The following is an 18,951-nucleotide window of genomic DNA, read 5'->3' as shown; positions in this document are numbered from 1 at the left end:
ATGTTAGAATCCATCAGCGGCGTACTACAAAAAAGTTTATGGGGCGAAAAAGGCTTGACCCCTGAAAAAAATATCTCCCTGTTACAATTACTCATGAAACACACAGTGAATGGTGTAAATCCCCAAACGTAACCCTCAGTTCAAAATTGATCTTATTATCTCAAAAACTGAAACAGCTATGAATAAAACACTAAATTATATCTTAAAACTGCAACGCTCTGTAAGTTCGGTTATGGAAAAAAGTCTTATTTTGACCTGAGAAATACGACTCTGAAATCTTGATACTGAATTTTTATCACCCTGTTTATAATTTTATATCGATTTTGTTTTGTTATTCGTATGTTTCTTATTTATTTGTATGGAATTATTATAAATTTCGTCATGTACTATCATCTATGCGATCCACTGATAACAACTTTCTCTCTGAAATAAATGACTCAATTCTTATTGAATGTTATTTTAATAGTCCCTCATTAACTAATCGTTGTTTCTATTTAGTTTTTGTTTGCGGAATCGAATTTAAGAAAATTTTAAAATTAGTTTCGTTAGGTACGTAAAGTTTATTGTTTTTATGTTGATAATGGGTTCATACATTTGTTCAGAAAGTTGATCAAATGCAGGTAGCAAATTTCAAAAAATGATTTTACCCTTTTCTCGATGAAGATCGCAGATGAGTGAAAATTACAAGGGACAAAAAACTTATGAACAGAATATAGAATTCTCTTTTATGTTAGAATCCATCAGCGGCGTACTACAAAAAAGTTTATGGGGCGAAAAAGGCTTGACCCCTGAAAAAAATATCTCCCTGTTACAATTACTCATGAACCACACAGTGAATGGTGTAAATCCTCAAACGTAACCCTCAGTTCAAACTTGATCTTATTATCTCGAAAACTGAAACAGCTATGAATAAAACACTAAAATATATCTTAAAACTGCAACGCTCTGTAGTTCGGTTATGGAAAAGAGTCTTATTTTTACCTGAGAAATACGACTCTGAAATCTTGATACTGAATTTTAGTCACCCTATTTATAATTTTATATCGATTTTTTTTTTGTTATTCGTATGTTTTTTATTTATTTGTATGGAATCATTATAAATTTCGTCATGTACTATCATCTATGTGATCCACTGATAACAACTTTCTCTCTGAAATAAATGACTCAATTCTTATTGAATGTAATTTTAATAGCCCCTCATTAACTAATCGTTGTTTCTATTAAGTTTATGTTCGAGGACAAAATAAAGAATTAAATCTCGAAATAAATAATATTTATGGATTAGGTGACCCCGAGGGTGTCCCGTTTCAAGAATGAAGTCGAAAAACTCAATATCTATAAAATGGATGAAATTTTTGAAAAATCATTAACTGGATGTCACTGGTAGCGACTTTTCAAAACGGAGTCTTTTATATTTCGAATGAAATATTCAATGGAAGCAATTTTCACTTGTTTTACTAATCGAAAATGATTTCGTAAGGAAGCAGATAATTAATTGTTTTGGAAACTATAATATAATATCTTTCGCATGAAACGTAAAGATGGATACTGGTTTTGAAACGAAATGTGTTAATATCACACTCGCTGAGGAATGCGAGGGCAAAAAAACCATGAATGCTGTTGTTGAATTGTTTACTTCAGCGGATACAAATAAATAAATCGCGGTACTTTTTCCTAATGAACGAAAATTTGGAAATTTGAATTTAACTATGAAAGAAACGTTCACTTTGGCGTGAACAGCCCCATTTAAAAACATCAACTCTATATATCCAAAACTGTTATTTATTTTTTTGATCTGCTATGAGTAAAATATAAATCATAAATATTAAAGTAGTTTAGAATTTTTCGAATATCTCGAACCAAGTTGTAGCGAAATATTGGAACAGTCATTTCATCCATTTTGAATTAACAACAAATATAGCGTCTCTTCTCTTTCAATATCTCGATATAGACTCAACTCCATGTTCCGAAATTTTAACATGAATCTTTTGAAACTTGGTGAAGAAATGGTATGGCACGAGCGGTGCCATCTGTGCGCCAGACCACTTTTTTTCCTTTTGAAAAGTTTCACAACAAAATACAATTATTAAACACTGTTCAAGTCAAAATTCAAGCTCAAATGAAATATTTGGACAAATTGTTTGATCTCTGAAGTTTTGAATTCATAATTCTTTTCAAGACATGGTGATAGCTCGATGGCTTCACGTACTTTTTTTTTCAAAATATAAGGTTTTCATCGAAAAAATGGGTTGAAAGATAAATGAAAAGATGTAGGAAGCATATTTACATGTATTTATGAATTTACAAAAAAACATATACAAAAAATAATACATACAAAATATTACTGAATTCAATTTTTCCACAAATGCGGCAGAAGAATTGAAAACCATAATATTAATCTTATCATATATAATACAATCATGATTTTTTATGTACAATCAACTAATCAACTCTTCACTGAAATAATGAACTTCTCTTGGGAATATTCAATTTACAAAAGTATTCTATACATATATACATTATCATCGAAAATTATGGAGGTGGTACTTCAAAGTTTTCTTTATCCTTCCATCTCGTGAGATTCGAGGTTGTGGGTCCTTTTTGGTACTAAAATTCTCCCCTCTGGTCTCGGTGCCTCCCTAACAGCTCCCACTGTAACAGAAAAATGCAATGAAATAAAGACGTTCATTCGAATTCCAAGTAGTTTGTTGTTGAATAAGTTTAATACTTATTTTATAAAACAAAATTTGAATTTTCTGTGTTAATTTCATGACAGCTTACTCGATCGAAATAAAAATTTTGATGTAAGATGGTAATTCAAAGCCTCATCGAAATGAAAGAAATATCGGAATAACATTCGAAGTTATGGTCTGTCCTTTCAACATTTTTCAAATAATGCAATTCAAAACTACCAATAACATGAACAAATTAGTCGTGAAATTCATCGAGTAATCCGTTTTGACAAGAATACAAAGGTGCTCCAGTTAAATTATCAAAATCGTTTCTCACTTTTGCATCACAATAGAAATATTCGATCTGAAAAGTTCACTTGCCAAAACCAGTCAATTTTCAGAATCGAATTCTATTTGATTTTACGGAAATGAAATAACCCTAAGTGAATAATCCGCTATATTTCAATTTGATAGAATAAAAAAATGAATAAATAAAACAAACTAATTTTGACAAATACTACAAGTTACATTTTATGTTTACGCTAATTGTTTCGCCAACTTATGAAACGAAATGGGTATCCTTACTTCGTTTCATTTCATTTAAAATGAATTTCCATCAAGAAAGAACCGAATATATTAAATTTAAAGGCCAGTTTAGCAAAATCAATTATGAATCAATATTAGTAAATTATTGTGCAATTGATAATTTACCTGGTAATGCTGGTTGAGGGGCCATTTTGATATTGTATCCAATGATCTTTAAAAGGATCATTGCTTTATGCCGTTCTTGGTTGTGGTGGTGGTTTAGGTACCACTCTTGGTGCAGGTCTTGTGGGACGTCTTGTGAAAGGATCAAAAGCCTGAAATGAACAAGTTCATTAAGTAATTTAAAAAAAAAAAAATAAGGTTGATAGAAAGCATCAATGTGGAAAAAAACTTTATTTATTTATTATTATGCTATATTAAGATTATCGAGTTTGTACTTCTTAAAAAATATATACAGGATGATCCACATTCAGGCCGAATATTTCCATAATAATTTTTTTACTCGTAAAAAGGTATTTGGGAGTGTGAATTAAATTTGGAAATTTCGAAATTATATTCACGAATACAATACAAAAAAAAATGTGTTTAATTTCGGAGTTAAAACGTTCTCGAATGTGATCGGTTCATTTCGAAACGTAATAGCGTTCAATATTTTCTCTCTATATATATGACATTATGAGAAACATTTCTTGCGGTTGATAGGTTTGTTCATTTTTTTTATGTTTTTTTCAAAACTTTGATAACAACAAACCAATTGATTACTGTTTATATGGGTACGTCAAAAAAATTTGAAATCTCAATATGATAGACTATACTAAATGCTCGAGTTTTCGTTGGGACACCCTGTAGCAATTAGAAAAATATTTACCTCTTCTGCGTTATTCGCCGCGTGTTCCTGCGCAATAGCCGCTTCTTCAATATTCCTCCACATTTGATCCAACTCATCCAACCTAATATCTAATTGATTGGCCCTGTCGTAATCTTTTTTTTTTATTGCTGCTACTTTTTTTTTTGCAAATATTCTCCTCATTATTGCTATATTGTGTGGTTTTTGGTAAAATCTTTTCCTTTCCTTGATCTGAAAATGAACGAGAAATCAGTATAATTAATGCCTCAATTAAATGTGTATTGGTTGAAAATGGGAGTTGAAAAAGTAACCTTTTGAAACAGAACCAAACCTTCACTATTCAACATATATATATATATATATATATATATATATATATATATATATATATATATATATATATATATATATATATATATATATATATATATATATATATATATATATATATATGAAGGAGATCTATGGCCTCAGAAAGACATCTATAGTGCCACTCATAATATCGGTGAACGGCTTGGTGGAGGCCCACATGCTAGAAAATACAAAGAGGTTGCAACTTGATACTTACTTGATTAGTCAAGCCCAAAAGCAAGTGATTTTGGGCACTACGCGGATAGTCAGGAGGTTCTTGACCAGCTCCTGAGAACAATCTTGGCTGAAGAATCAGCCCGGTTGTCTCACGTACCAACCCGATGAATGGTGAAGAAAAAAAAAAAAAAAAAAAAAAATATATATATATATATATATATATATATATATATATATATATATATATATATATATATATATTTTTTTTTTTCATCTAGAAATACAATTCTGAATCGACAAAATATTTAAAACGAACCAAAAGAATAACAACGATATCATAATTTTGATAATTATTTTAAATTGCCTCCATCAAGTAGACTTATTTTACCTTTATGATTGATGAAAAATTACTTACAGCTCTTTCAATGTCTTGGGGGTTGTATTCATATGTCATACCGCCCCTAATATGTCTTTGTTTCTGTTCCACCAGTTGTTTGGTTGGAAAAGGGTCTTTGGTAGCTATGTGCGTTTTCAGCCATTGGTGGTATCCGCTACCATTGATATCCTAAGTGTGATGTTCACGAACATCACCACCAAAAGGAATGACTTTGTTTAGTGATAGCTTCTACGGAAAATTCAGAAAAGTTTTAATCTCGACCAAGTCTTTTATGAATCTGTTGGTGTTTTAACAAATGCGCTTTCTGTCGGAAACTTTTCGCACATGCCTCACATTTGAAGGTTTCTCACCTGTATGTGTTCGCATATGTACCTTAATATTCGATTTGTTTATAAACCCGCGATTACAAATGGAACATCTATGCATTGGTTTTTGTTTAACAACACTCCCATCTGTTGAATCTCTTGCGTACACACCTGAACAGGGAGATCGTCTTTTTTGGGCTTTGCTTCTTGCTTTCTTGGTGACATGCGGTGTTGTGGTTGTAGTATGAGGATAGTTATGGGCCATGTCAGGTGACCTCATTCTGCAATCTTCCATACTGTGGACATTGACATATGGAATATATCGACCATTGACTGTGAGCATTAGGTTGTCAGTTGTTGAACCAACATTGGCAGGGGGACTGGAGGCAGATATCAGATCAGAACTGTAATTCGTCGAACTAGAAGAATCTTGCCTAACTGGTGGACCGTTCTGAAGTCTATTCTGCAATAATGGCATGAGCGTATTATTCAATATGCTTTGTATTTGCGAGTTGTTATTTGGTGTGTTCTGGTGCTGTCTCATATTATAATCCATGCTACCATTATAATCATTAGGAGGCGTCGTAGGCAATATATACTCTGGAAGGCCTTCTTGTCCTATCAAATTCCCAGTTTGATCTTCAAATCCTTCCATAAGGGTGTCGAATCCCCAACTTTCTCTGGATGTTCCTTCACTTTCAGGATTGGCAGTGTTCACTGTTGTGTCCACCATTGTTGAATTGTGAATGTAGCCATACAGTCCCATACCATTCAAACCGGATATGTCATACGTATTGATCTCCGTCTTGATAGTATTCAAACATTCTCCTTGTGCCATTGGACTGTATGCTACGTAATTAGAACCAGAAACTGAATCTGGATTTATGTAATTAACATTGGCAGTGTCTTCACAGGAGAACATTTCATCAGGATTATCGTTAATGTTATTACATGTAGAACTAGAAACGACATTATGTTCATTGTAACTGTTATAACTGTTGTTGTTTTCTTCTTGGCCACGTTGGGATATTGCGTGGTAGTGGTGGCCTTGAATACCATTGATATTTAGGTTGGCTGTATAGCCAGTGAAGGGAGGAAGGGGTTTCAATTCAGCCAAATTATTGTTGTTGTTGGTGGGATTAAGCATGTCTCCGAAAACATGAAGGGTAGGTTTCGTTTCTATCTCGTAATCATCTTCGGTGAGGCTATTGACCAGCATACTATCGGTACTTAGGTTGGTCATAGAACTCTCCAATAGCATTTTGCTGTCGATGTATTCGTCTGCGGTGGAATTCTGCCAACTGGAGTAGAAGTCCACCTCGTTTTCATATTGCGATCCATTTCCGCTTATAGACATGCTAGGGGCGGCAGATATGTTGGGGAATTTCATTGTAGCCATCTATGCAATTTTGAAGGATTTGCAATTCGTTAATTTCCTTCTGATTTCGTTAGGAAAAATATCGCAATCTTGAGGATCAGCCTCATTTCGGATTCTGGAATGAGAAGAAAGAAGAATTAGAAGTAGGTCTAGATGGCCATATAATTATTATAAGATTATGGATAAATTTATGTAGGAGCAAATATTGCCAAAAAATAATTATTATAAGATTATGGATAAATTTATGTAGGAGCAAATATTGCCAAAAAATTTGATGAAAATGATGAGACTCATCATTAGAAAACGATGTGAACCTTAATTATTATCATTGTACTTTGACTAATGTCAAGAAGTTGTTATATTTTCTTTGTATTTTTGTAAGTTCTTTTGATGAAATACAATCAGTAAAAACTATGGGAGATGATTCCCTGAATTAAGGGGCTTGTAGCGATCCTGGTACACCTAAGGATTCGAAAAATCATCGCTTGGAGTCATAAAATCATTATACAATGTGCATGCCTTAATAAAATTTGAATTCGTCTCTAAACAACAAAGTTTTCAAACCCAAGTTATTATATTGTATGCAATTGTCGTACTCGAGAAGTATAACACTTTTTGTGAATGAAAAAAAAAGAGCTCATGATCCAAGACATAAGCTTGATTCAGAATATGTGTATAATGAAATGAATTATGAATTTAATATCGTCACAATGTCTGCCTGACGCCTCTATCTTTGAATTTTGAGTCACGAATGAAGAAAGCTAGAAACTTGACATTTTCACGGTTGCGACCTCAAATACCGCAGCTAAATTCAATAATGGGCAAAATTAAAATTCATACTGGAATTCGAATTCCAAGTAGGTTGTTCTTGAATACGCATAATACTTATTTTATGAAAGAAGTTATGAATTTTTGGTTGTGTGTTAATTTCATAACAGCATACTCGATCGAAATGAAAATTTTGATGTAAGATGGTAATTCAAAGTTCAAAGCCTCATCGAAATAAAAGGAATTTTGAAATTATATTCAAAGTTAAGGTCTGTCCTGTCAACATTTTTCAAATAATGCAATTCAAAACTACCAATAACATGAAAAAAGTAGTTGTGAAATTCATCAAGCAATCCGTTTTAAAAAGAATACAAAGGTGCTCCAGTTGAATTATCAAAATCGTTTCTCACTTTTGCATGACAATAGAAATATTCGATCTGAAAAGTTCACTTGCCAAAACCAGTCAATTTTCAGAATCGAATTCTATTTGATTTTACAGAAATGAAATAACCCTAAGTGAATAATCCGCTATATGTCAATTTGATAGAATAAAAAAATGAATAAATAAAACAAACTAAATTTAAAGGCCAGTTTTACCAAAATCAATTATAATGAATTAATGTCAATGAGTTATTGTGCATTGCAAATTTACCTGGTAATGCTGGTTGAGGATCAATTTTTATATCAAGATTCAGTTCGAAGTCATGAGCTTCAAAAAGATCGTTGTTTTCAACCGTACTTGGTTGTGGTGGAGGTTTGGGTACTACCCTTGGTGCAGGTGGTGCCATTTCTGGAACAAGTTCAGGAAGTGACTCTTCTGCGTGTCTCAAAGTCATGGTAGGTTTCGTGGAACGCCTAGTAAAAGGATCATAAACCTGAAATAAACAAGTTTGTTAATAACCATACAAAAAAATTCATCGAATAGATTGATGTTAAAGAGAAGTTGATTTATGTTGCATCTTTCTCCATCAAGATCCACGAGGCTCTCATTTTCAAATATATGTAGGTTCAGGGTGTCCCCCAAAATAGTCTAACCGAAAATTTTGGTATTTGAGAGTGTCGAATAATTTTGTAAATTTTAAAATTATATTAATGAATCTGGTGATGACGAATAATTTCGGAGTAAAAAAGTGTCTACTAACTAACTGTTCAGTTGATTAATGTTTAGATATTAACGACAAACGTTTTCATCATTTCAATATTGTTTATTATTTTTATTATATATTTATTATTAATGCTCTAGTTTTCCATGGGACACTCTGTAAGAATTAGAAAAATATTTACCTTTCTCCCGTTACTTGCAGCGTGTTCCTCCCTAATGGCTTTTTCAGCTTCTTCGGTATTTCTCCTCCTATTCCGATCGTTTATATAAGCGATACTAGTAATTGTGGAGGTCCTGACCATATCAAGTTCAGAAGCTCTTTGCTCCAACTCAAACAGCCTCATTTCCAATTCATTGGCCCTGTGGATATCTCCATTGGTACGGGCTAATTCTCTTTCTTCCGCTAATCTTCTCTTTTCCATAGCAAAATTGCGGGGATTTTGTTTGAATCTTTCTTTTTCTTTGATCTGAAAATAATCGTTATTTAATAATGATAATATAATAATAAATTGCCTTCATTAAAGAGAATATAACCGATATATACATACATTTAAGAAAACAAAAATACATAACGAGAAGAGAAGTTACTTTTACTTAGACTCTTTAAAAATATATATAAAGATGTACAACCTTTGTCTCAATTGAATGTTTATTATTTGAAAATGGGGGTTGAAAACGTAACTTATAAAAATTATCGAACCCAAAACCTTCACTATTCAATAGAAATACAATTCCAAATCGACTTAATATTAAAACGGACGAAAATAAAAACAACGATATCATAATTTTTATAATCATATTAAATTGCCTTCATCGGGTGAACTCTATTCAACCTTAATAAGTTATAAAACTTACGATTCTTTCAATATCCTGGTCGTTGAATTCATAATTCATCGCCTCTTCGATATCCGCTTTTTTTTGTTCCACATGCTGTCTGGTTGGAAAAGGCTGCTTTGCTTGTATGTTCGTTACAAGCCATTGGTGGTACTCGCCAGCATTGATGTCCTGATTAGAAACGAATTCAAATCTGTAGACCCGATATTCGTTTTCAATTCGAACTTTAAAGCCCTAAAAAAAACAATAACGTATAATGTGCCAATCTTTAAGAGTTATCATGTGTTGTTTCAATTCCAATTTGAATATGAAAAACTTGACATTTTTATGCATACCTTATTCGTTCTAGTTCTCCCTAACATATACATCTTAGCTGTTTCGTACACTCCAAATATTTCAGCAATTATGTAAATAGGGTCAAATCCCTGTTGACCAACACCAATTTTTATATAGCAGCCAATGGCGGTTTTTTTCAAAAAATGGCATATCTATCATTTTTTCTAGGTGATCCCTAGACAGCCGAATCGTGTTCAGATCATCTTTGGACGGCACGTAGAGTTTGTTTGGCTGTTCGTTTTTGGGGCTACAGCTAGGTGGCGGTCTTGACTCGGGCTTAGGAGCTTCACCAACACTGTCATCTAAGTATACCTCCGATGTTTTCAATTTACACCTCTTCTCTTCTCGCTCTGTCTCTTCTCTCTTTCTTTTTTTCGTCTCCTCGCGGAGTAACGTGTCTTCCCTTCTTGCTTTCAACTGTGCTATAACATTGTTACGCTTGTCTGTTTCATACGTTGTATGTTTCCCCCAATATTTTGACGCGAAGATCTTTTCTGTCCTCGTCCTCTTCGGCGATTTCCTTTGCTGTTTCTGCCTTCTCAGCCACCCTCAACCTTTTTTTAATTTCGAACCTATTTGAAAATATTGTATCAGATAATTGAAAACACTTGAATATTTATGCATATAATCAATAACTCAGTTACAATGAAATCAGTATTTGGTAGAATGACTCAAATTTAATTTTTTAAATGTCGCCATTTCGAGAATTGTTATTTGTTTCACTAGGCAGCAAAGTAGTAGATTGACTGGAATTACTACAATTCCTACAATCCTTTTATTATTCCTGTAGTCATAAATCAAAATGAAATTTTATAGAAATCGCAATTGTTGGAATGGTTGGTTGCTTTGGAAATGTATATGTCTATTATAATTATAGTTTGGCAAATTATGAAATATCTGACACTTTTTTGGAAAAATATCAAATATATTTATATTATGGACAGTGATAGCGACTTGGAAGTTCTTACTCCTCCAGAAATAAGAAAGGTGGCAAAAAATATTGAAAAACATTTTTATATACATTTTAGTGCACTTGTTCCAGGACAATTTTAACAATTTTCGAACAACATAACGTAGAATTTTGTTTTTCTGTAAATTCCGAGACTTCGAATTCGATCGGGGTGAAATTTCCCACTATTTAATTTCACTCAAAATTTCATGTTAATGGCGTTACTAGATCCGCAGAAAATTGAAATTCTTGAATTACCAAAAGTCCAAGTTAAGAGAAAAAGTTACTCACCTAGTTCTCATCTGCTCTCTGCCCGTCTGAACAACTCGGTTTCCCTCTCTCGTTCTGTCAGACTGGCTAAATGAGCCTTATCTCTCTCGTCCCGCAGCAATTCGTCGTCATATCCATCGTTAAATTCCTCTTCAGATGAACATTCACCATCTGAACGATTTCTAGGAACGCAGTTGGCTCTTCTTTCTGAATCGGAGCTAGTTCCGATGCTGCAGCTAGCTTGCTCCTCTTGGATTTCAGCAGAAGGGCTAGTTTTCACGTTTGAATGATTATGAGCATCATCTTCTGCATCGCTTTCCGATTCAGAGCTTGCCTCGTCCCCGGAATCACCGCCAGAATCTCTACTAGCCTCTGGGTGGCAGCTAGCTTTCTCTTCCGAGTTATTGCTAGCTTCCACCTCTTGATTCTGGTTAGTAGGACGCGTTTCTTGGTGTTTTGTTTCAGTTTCATCCTCCGATTCACTATCCGAACTGCTTTCTGAACTACTGTCAGATTCCGAGCTACTGCCAGATTCCGAACTACTGCTCGATTCTGAACTGCTGCTCGATTCTGACTTTGAACCTTCAGGACTTTTCTGTTGGGTTTTTTCAGGCACTGAATCAATGGTACTCTTTTCCTGTTCGGTAGCAGTTTCCTGTTCGGTAGCAGCTTCCTGTTCGGTAGCAGCTTCCTCTTCTGAATCACTACTTGAACTGCTGCTACTACTTGAACTGCTGCTCGATTCTGACTTTGAACCTTCAGGACTTTTCTGTTGGGTTTTTTCAGGCACTGAATCAATGGTATTCTTTTCCTTTTCGGTAGCAGTTTCCTGTTCGGTAGCAGCTTCCTCTTCTGAATCACTACTTGAACTGCTGCTACTACTTGATTCACTGTCTGAGCTACTTGATTCCGAAAGGTTAGGTGTATTTGTTTGCAAGGCTGGAAATGCCTTGCAAACAATTGGTTGGGTCAGCCTTGGTGGATCCTGAAATAACAATTGATGAATGATACGTTTGATTGTTTTGGTCTCTAAGTGGTAGGAAACAGGGGCGTATAAACAAGGAATAATAATAATTTTTTTCTCAGAAATAAATGAGTGTTTGGACTGTCTCTACATTTTATAATGGTTTCTACAGGACTCCGTCTTGAAAAATGAATATGGCATAGCTCGCTTCTTTTTATTTTAAATAATGTTGACAATTTCCACTTTTCGGGTGGATAGGGGTTTGAACCCCTAAACTCCCCTGGCTTCGCCCGTCTTAAAGAACTCCCATGTATATAGGAGATAAATTAAAAAAAATACTAGATGAGTAAACAACCATAAAAATTTTGGAATTTCGAAAATAACACCTTTTTTTTCAATTAAAAAAAACACGGTGTATAGATTCCGCAAATCAAAAAAAAAAAATAAATCTTTCCCAAGAACATAAATTGTTGAATAGAATGATGATGGAAATTATTTTAATAATGACTAAAAATAAATTTATACTTTCCGCGATATTCATTCTTTTCACAACATGTGGGTTTTCAGATTATTATGGTAACTTTACCAACATCATTCCTCTAAATAAAACTAACGGTGAAAAAACCAATGATTTAATCTTAAAATATTGAATAACGGTATAGATTTCGTGTGAGGGTTTGAGTATAATTTTATTTTAAAATTAATTTTCATGTGAGCTTCTTTCCACATGAAATTGATTTTTCATATTTATCTTGAAATATCATAAAAAACGATAAAACCTAACAATTACCTAGAACGAGAAATGAATGATTCTTGTTTGATTGTTTTGGCCTCTACTTGACAGATATTCATCTTTACATTAATTAAATGTAAAAATAACTTTATAATATCGTTTTTTTTTAATTTTCCACAAATTTTTTCAAGGTATGTAAGTAATTGAACATGAAATTAATTTCAAAATGATAATACAGACGAATCTTTTTAGGTCTACGTGAATTAGTCAACACGAGTGAGCGCAAAATTATTCGAAAAAAATTGAGAAAATCCGAGAAATGAAATTATTTCATCATCAAATTCATAAATGAATGACTACATCGTCTTTCATTCATGTTATTGAATTATTGCCCATTTTAATGAACTTACACATCCATTTCGATCGATACTATCTTCACTATCAGTGTTAATTTGATTTTTACGTTCAGTCATGATAAAATACAGTCAAGTTATTAGAACTTTCTAGAACAAAAAATATTGTTCGTGAAGTCCTAGTCTTGATATTTCCATAAAACTGTAATTTCAAGAGACTATTTCATTCGATTATCCATATCGGATATTTATATTATTTTTGGGCGATTGTTCCGGAGAATATTTCCAACATGAAATATACAGGGTGAGTCACTAGTGCTCGTTTGGTCGATAACTCTTGTAATTTTGGGCTAGGAAAATGATTCATATTTTGACGGACTCGACAGCTGTTAATAAGATTAAATTATTTTCGACCCTACAGGCTGGTCCGAAAGTGGTGAAACACGATATATTCCTGTTTTTTGATAAATGAAAAAGCCCAATTTCATATCATACGCATAAGCTCCATGAAATTCTGATTTTCATAATTTAGCTGTTGTACTTTTTCACGACAAAATTCATGGATGTAATGTTCTAAACTAAAGATCTTATTTTGAAAACCATTCAAGATAGTTGTGCGATTTTTTTTATCGAATTGCTAAAAAGTTTTCAAGATTGCTACAAATGTAAGGATGGTCCGAAAGTCCGAAATGCAGCTAAACAGACCATTTCAAGAAATAATCCTAAAACACGTCGATTTTTTATTTTAATTTACCGTATTTTAAAATAATAATCTGATATACAGGGTGAATTACTTTCGTGTAATCACGTCACCGTAATTTTTTTTTAAACGGAACACCCCCATTTCGTCTCAATTTTCCGATTACTCTAGCTGAGCTGATTCTAAAAATGTATCACATGTTGATTCCAATTGATACAGGGTGGACAAAAATACAATAGTTTTGTGTGTGCTCATAAAGTAACGCGTTGATTTCTTCATCAGTTAAATTAACAATATTATCAAAAATACTTATTGTCTAGCTGCAATTGGTTTGAATGTAACACCCTGTTACATTTTTAGATTAATAAAAATGAGCTGTTTCCAAACATGTTCAGTACTTTTGGTCTAGCAGACATAATATTAAGGGAATTATTTCTTGTTTTTATAATTCTTGTTGATCTAAAAATGTAACAAACTACAGGGGGTTTGTTACATTCAAACCAATTGCCGCTAGACAATAAGTATTTTTGATAATATTGTTAATATAACTAATGAAGAATGTTACGCGTTACTTTATGAGCACTCACAAAACTATTGTATTTTTGTCCACCTGTACTCTAGTAATCGGAGAATTCAGACAAAATGGGGGTGTTCCATTGAAAAAAAATGACGGTGACGTCATTATTCGAAAGTAATTCACCCTGTATATTAGATTATATGTTGAATGATATGATGTTGAAATTTTGTTCAAATTAGTTAACGAGGATTTGGATAGGTTGTTCATTTGGCTTTGCGACAATAACTTGAAAGTCAATATGAAAAAATCGAAGTATATGTTAATAGGTAGTGAATATAGGACACGTAGTACCGACATAAGTAATTCCAGAATTAATATTGATAAAGATGAAATAGAGAGGATTACTAAAATGAAATACTTAGAATTGATTTTAGACGAGAATTTAAAGTTTCAGTTTCACGTGGATTATATCGCAAATAAAATGTCCAAAAATGTTGGTTTCATATCTAGAATAAGAGGTAAAATTGGTATGAATACGTCACTGATGTTGTGTAGATCATTGGTACTTCCTCATGTGGATTATTGCTCGTCAGTTATGTTTAATTTAAATAAAGGTAGCATAGATAGGTTACAAAAAGTGCAAAATAGAGGTATGAGAATTATTTTGAAATGTAATAAAAGAACTCTCATAAGAAATATGTTGAAATGTTTGAAATTGATGAGTGTCAATCAAAGGATTATTTATAGAACATTAGATTTAATTTTCAAAGCAAAGAATGAAATGTTACCGGAATATTTGAGTGAAAACCTAAAATTTGCTAATGAGATACATAATTATAATACACGACGTCGAGATTATTTTTACATAGAAAAAGTTAATACAACATTAATGAATAAATCCACATTTAGCAGGGGATTAGTTATCTTCAATAAACTACCTGAAAAGATCAAATATTGTAATAATTATAGAGAATTCAAAAAATGTTTAATGAGTTATATTTATGAAGAATTTAATTAAGTTAGTGGATTACATTTGTATTGTTTTCAATAGCCGAGTGCTAAATAAAGTTTATTATTATTATTATGCTATTCTAATTAATATTTCATAAAAATCGTGATTTCATTAAAACTTTGAAGTACATAGTTAAAACAGAATGCAAATCAAAGTAGATATTCGAAATGACCATCTATAGAAATATTTGGAGAAGTGAAATGAATAAATTGAGTTCAGTTTTTCATGAAGAAATTAAACGAAAATCAGAATGGTTGTAACCATTCTCACCTAAAAAAGTCAATACTAATCAACGAAAAAATATTAGAAAAAAAAATTAATGAATTGTTGTATACTCACATTATCCATATCGCTGTCATCACTATCGCTTAAAGTACGATTTTTAAATTGAGCCATGATAAAAAAGTGTTATTTTAAGTATTTCAACTTGCACGAACAAACACAAAATAATCTGACTGAGGGATACACTGCAATACGGAATGAGTGAAAAATAATGAGTCTACCTCTAATTCTGAGGCTCTTTATATACCACATTTTTCGAGATTCATCTCATAGAAGTTTTCTTCTTCTTTATTTCAGGACCTTCATAATTTACACCTGTTTATTTATTTGCAGCAATTTGCAATTTCATTAGGAGCAAATATTATTAAATCAACAAGAATATAATTATAATTCTCAAAATTGACGACAAAATTCACGACAATAGTTATTAAATCCAATAAATAAATCAGCTGAAAGGTTGGTTATACATTTCGGGAATTTTACATTTTTATTAAGAAACTTTCCTCCATTTCCTAGGCTATTCGAAAAATTTGTTTCTATTTGTGATGCTTATTGAGCATGAATCTTTGTCAAAAAAAAAAAAAATAATTCAATCAGAAAATAAATTCAAAGAAAACCTCACGAGTAAACGAGTTCGATTCATTAGAAATAAACCAAAGATAAACAAGAATTATTAATTTGAAGTGTGACTATTAAGATTAATTCTGATGGTGAAAAAGCCATTTAAGAGGAATTGTTGTTATCAGTGGATTATCACATGAAGTAATAAACGTCGAAATTTAAAATTTCATATGAATACATAATTATCAGTCGAATATTGATAAAAAAAATAACGCGATATAATATTATATATGATAATCGATTGATTCGATCTATACTTGAAGATAATTCATTTTGATATCGGTTAAAATCAATATGTTTTTTTTATACTTTCGTGTATAAATAATAATAATTCACTAACCTTCAAAATCTTTCAGGGATTGTAAATATATACCTAATAAAATGTACATAATAATAATAATAATATGGAAAATGAACGAACTGTAACATATATCTACAAACAACTTCAACTAAATGCTTTATGACTGACACTGATACACCATAAATTCATCCACTGATTCATTGAAACAACGTGGTTCTTTTTTTGTCGCATACCGATAAAAAAAACATGCGGACAAACATTTTTGGATTAAAATCGTTATCTAGTTTGGGAATTCTGCATATTGACAATAAGCTAATGATGAAAATTAAAAGTCTTTTGTCTGGTGACAATTTCAAATTCGAAATTCAGCCCAACTATAATTTCATCATTGAATATAATCAATCGGAGAAGGCTTATAAAATATGATTTTTATGTTACTTTCAGAATTACACCTGTCTTCACGTATGTGTCACAGTTAACAATACAGGGTGGCCACTTTTTCAATGGGATTGTATTGGTAACTTTTAAACCATAAGAGTTAGAAGGTCGGTCAAATGGAGAAAAATTTGCATGCATAGAAGCATTATCAAGCAGTTCAAACAAATCGAAATTATCAGGGCCGGTTATTGAGATATCATAAGAAAAGTAAATTCTGTCATTTTCATTTTTCTTTTTTTCCCACTTCATTTCAAATATTATCAAAAAATGTTACAGGAATTTTTTATTCGACAGTAAATTATCCTTAATTTGACGTAATCAGATTTGGTATCCAACGTTTCGTACTCTCTGGGCCACCCTCAACCTCATTTTTTTCAATACGGACCTGCATATTTTATGACATTTTTCGAAATAACTTTTAACGCTGAATTCAACGATATATCATACAATGTCATTCAAAGTAGATTTTCAGGTGATTTTTACCCTTATCCAATTTTCTTTAGGTCGGATCTGTATTACCTTTATTTAGTTTAATTAACAACATGCAATATGCAATAATTTTCGATAAGAAAATCAACTTACCCATCTTGAACTAAATGGAACATATTAGAATCTAAGCAAGAAACGAGTATACTGGTTTCTTGGTTCTTCTTTTATAATAATCATTTAAATATTTCTATTCATAATAATTAAACGAAAGTATCATTTAATGAAGAAAAAGTCAAATGATTATTCGAAAGTAAATGAAAATTAATGAAGTAAGTGTTCGAAATGTCCTCCATTTTGTAAAATGCACTTTACGTTACTGGAACCCATACTTCTGAATATACATTTGCTTGTTTGGTCTCCTTGAATACCTTCCAAAACATTCTCAATTTTCTCGCGAGGTATCACTATTGTTGTATTTGTCATTTGTTCCGTTGAAACAAATTACAGAATCGAACTTTATATTGAGATCATTACGATATAATTTTTGCAAGGCTTGGTATTCAAATTTAAAATCATTGTATTCGCGTTTCTTGACTATTTTATTAACAGCAGTTTTTGAAAAATTCCATTCACTGGCCACAGTTCTCGATTTTTTCTTCTGGGTTCGATTGAATTTGGGTCAGAACATTGATATCGTTAAAAGACTTGTTTTTTCTTACATACACACCATTAAATTTTGATGAGGGTCAAAATCACCTGAAAATCAACTTTGAATGATATTGTATGATATATCGTTGAATTCAGCGTTGAAAGTTATTTCGAAAAATGTCATAAAATAAGCAGGGCCGTATTGAAAAAAATGAGGTTGAGGGTGGCCCAGAGAGTACGAAACGTTGGATACGAAATCTGATTACGTCAAATTGAGGATAATTTGCTGTCGAATAAAAAATTCCTGTAACATTTCTTGATGACATTTGAAATGAAGTGGAAAAAAAAGAAAAATCAAAATGACATAATTTACTTTTCTTATGATATCTCAATAACCGGACCTGATAATCTCGATTTGTTTGACCTGCTTGATAATGCTACTATTCATGCAACTTTTCCTCCATTTGACCGACCTTCTAACTCTTATGGTTTAAAAGTTACCAATACAATCCCATTGAAAAAGTGGCCACCCTGTATACCATGTTGTCCACCGTCTGTAAGTTTGGTTGATCGTGTTTTCTCATAAGTGTTTTAGCAAGCTTTGTTCTTATTGTTTCGCACTCCATTGTCCTCTTGATTTTTGTTTTTTTTTTGCTGCAGCAAGCTTAGTCGATTTTATTAGTTTTTTTCTTTTTCTTGATCTGGAAGATCAGCTGTCTAGAATTTCAGAATACACTATCGTTAGATTTTTATCGTTTTAGTATTCAAGTGATTTGAAAGCACATATTAAGTTATATTCGCTTGAAATCTGTATTTTGTGTGAAGGTTAATTTTTTCCTTTCTTGATCTACAATTTATTTTTTCTTACAGGCAAATCGACAAATTCGAGATCTCTTCGAAGACTTAAGAGATGGGCACAATCTAAGTTCTCTCTTGGAAGTTTTAACTGGCGAACAACTTGTAAGTTTTTTATTTTATTTATTGATTTTTGACATTGAGCTATTTCGAATTATTAAACCAA

The 18,951-nt window shown here is 32.1% G+C and overlaps 3 protein-coding genes across 3 annotated transcripts; all 3 read right to left on the bottom strand.

Annotated features, from left to right (window-relative positions):
* Positions 1-2,312: 2,312 nt before the first annotated feature.
* On the bottom strand, positions 2,313-6,694 carry LOC123672381 (ichor-like). The gene is made up of 4 exons (XM_045606482.1): positions 5,009-6,694; positions 4,087-4,296; positions 3,384-3,532; positions 2,313-2,652 (listed from the first exon to the last, which is right to left on the bottom strand). Exon 1 carries the CDS (start codon positions 6,692-6,694, stop codon positions 5,279-5,281), a length of 1,416 nt encoding a protein of 471 aa, XP_045462438.1. The 3' UTR covers positions 2,313-2,652; positions 3,384-3,532; positions 4,087-4,296; positions 5,009-5,278.
* LOC123688678 (RNA polymerase-associated protein Rtf1-like) lies at positions 6,677-10,153 on the bottom strand. The gene is made up of 5 exons (XM_045627303.1): positions 9,713-10,153; positions 9,399-9,611; positions 8,726-9,010; positions 8,094-8,316; positions 6,677-6,788 (listed from the first exon to the last, which is right to left on the bottom strand). Exons 1-5 carry the CDS (start codon positions 9,743-9,745, stop codon positions 6,724-6,726), a joined length of 819 nt encoding a protein of 272 aa, XP_045483259.1. The 5' UTR covers positions 9,746-10,153; the 3' UTR covers positions 6,677-6,723.
* Positions 10,154-10,960: 807 nt separating this feature from the next.
* Positions 10,961-16,396, bottom strand: LOC123672376 (lisH domain-containing protein C1711.05-like). Its single transcript, XM_045606470.1, has 2 exons — positions 15,551-16,396; positions 10,961-11,917 (listed from the first exon to the last, which is right to left on the bottom strand). Exons 1-2 carry the CDS (start codon positions 15,605-15,607, stop codon positions 10,961-10,963), a joined length of 1,014 nt encoding a protein of 337 aa, XP_045462426.1. The 5' UTR covers positions 15,608-16,396.
* Positions 16,397-18,951: the final 2,555 nt, after the last annotated feature.

This window comes from Harmonia axyridis, chromosome 1, assembly GCF_914767665.1.
Source record: "Harmonia axyridis chromosome 1, icHarAxyr1.1, whole genome shotgun sequence".
NCBI lineage: Eukaryota > Metazoa > Arthropoda > Insecta > Coleoptera > Coccinellidae > Harmonia > Harmonia axyridis.
The sequence above is the reverse complement of the archived record's forward strand: the minus strand, read 5'-3'. Positions and strand labels throughout refer to the sequence as shown.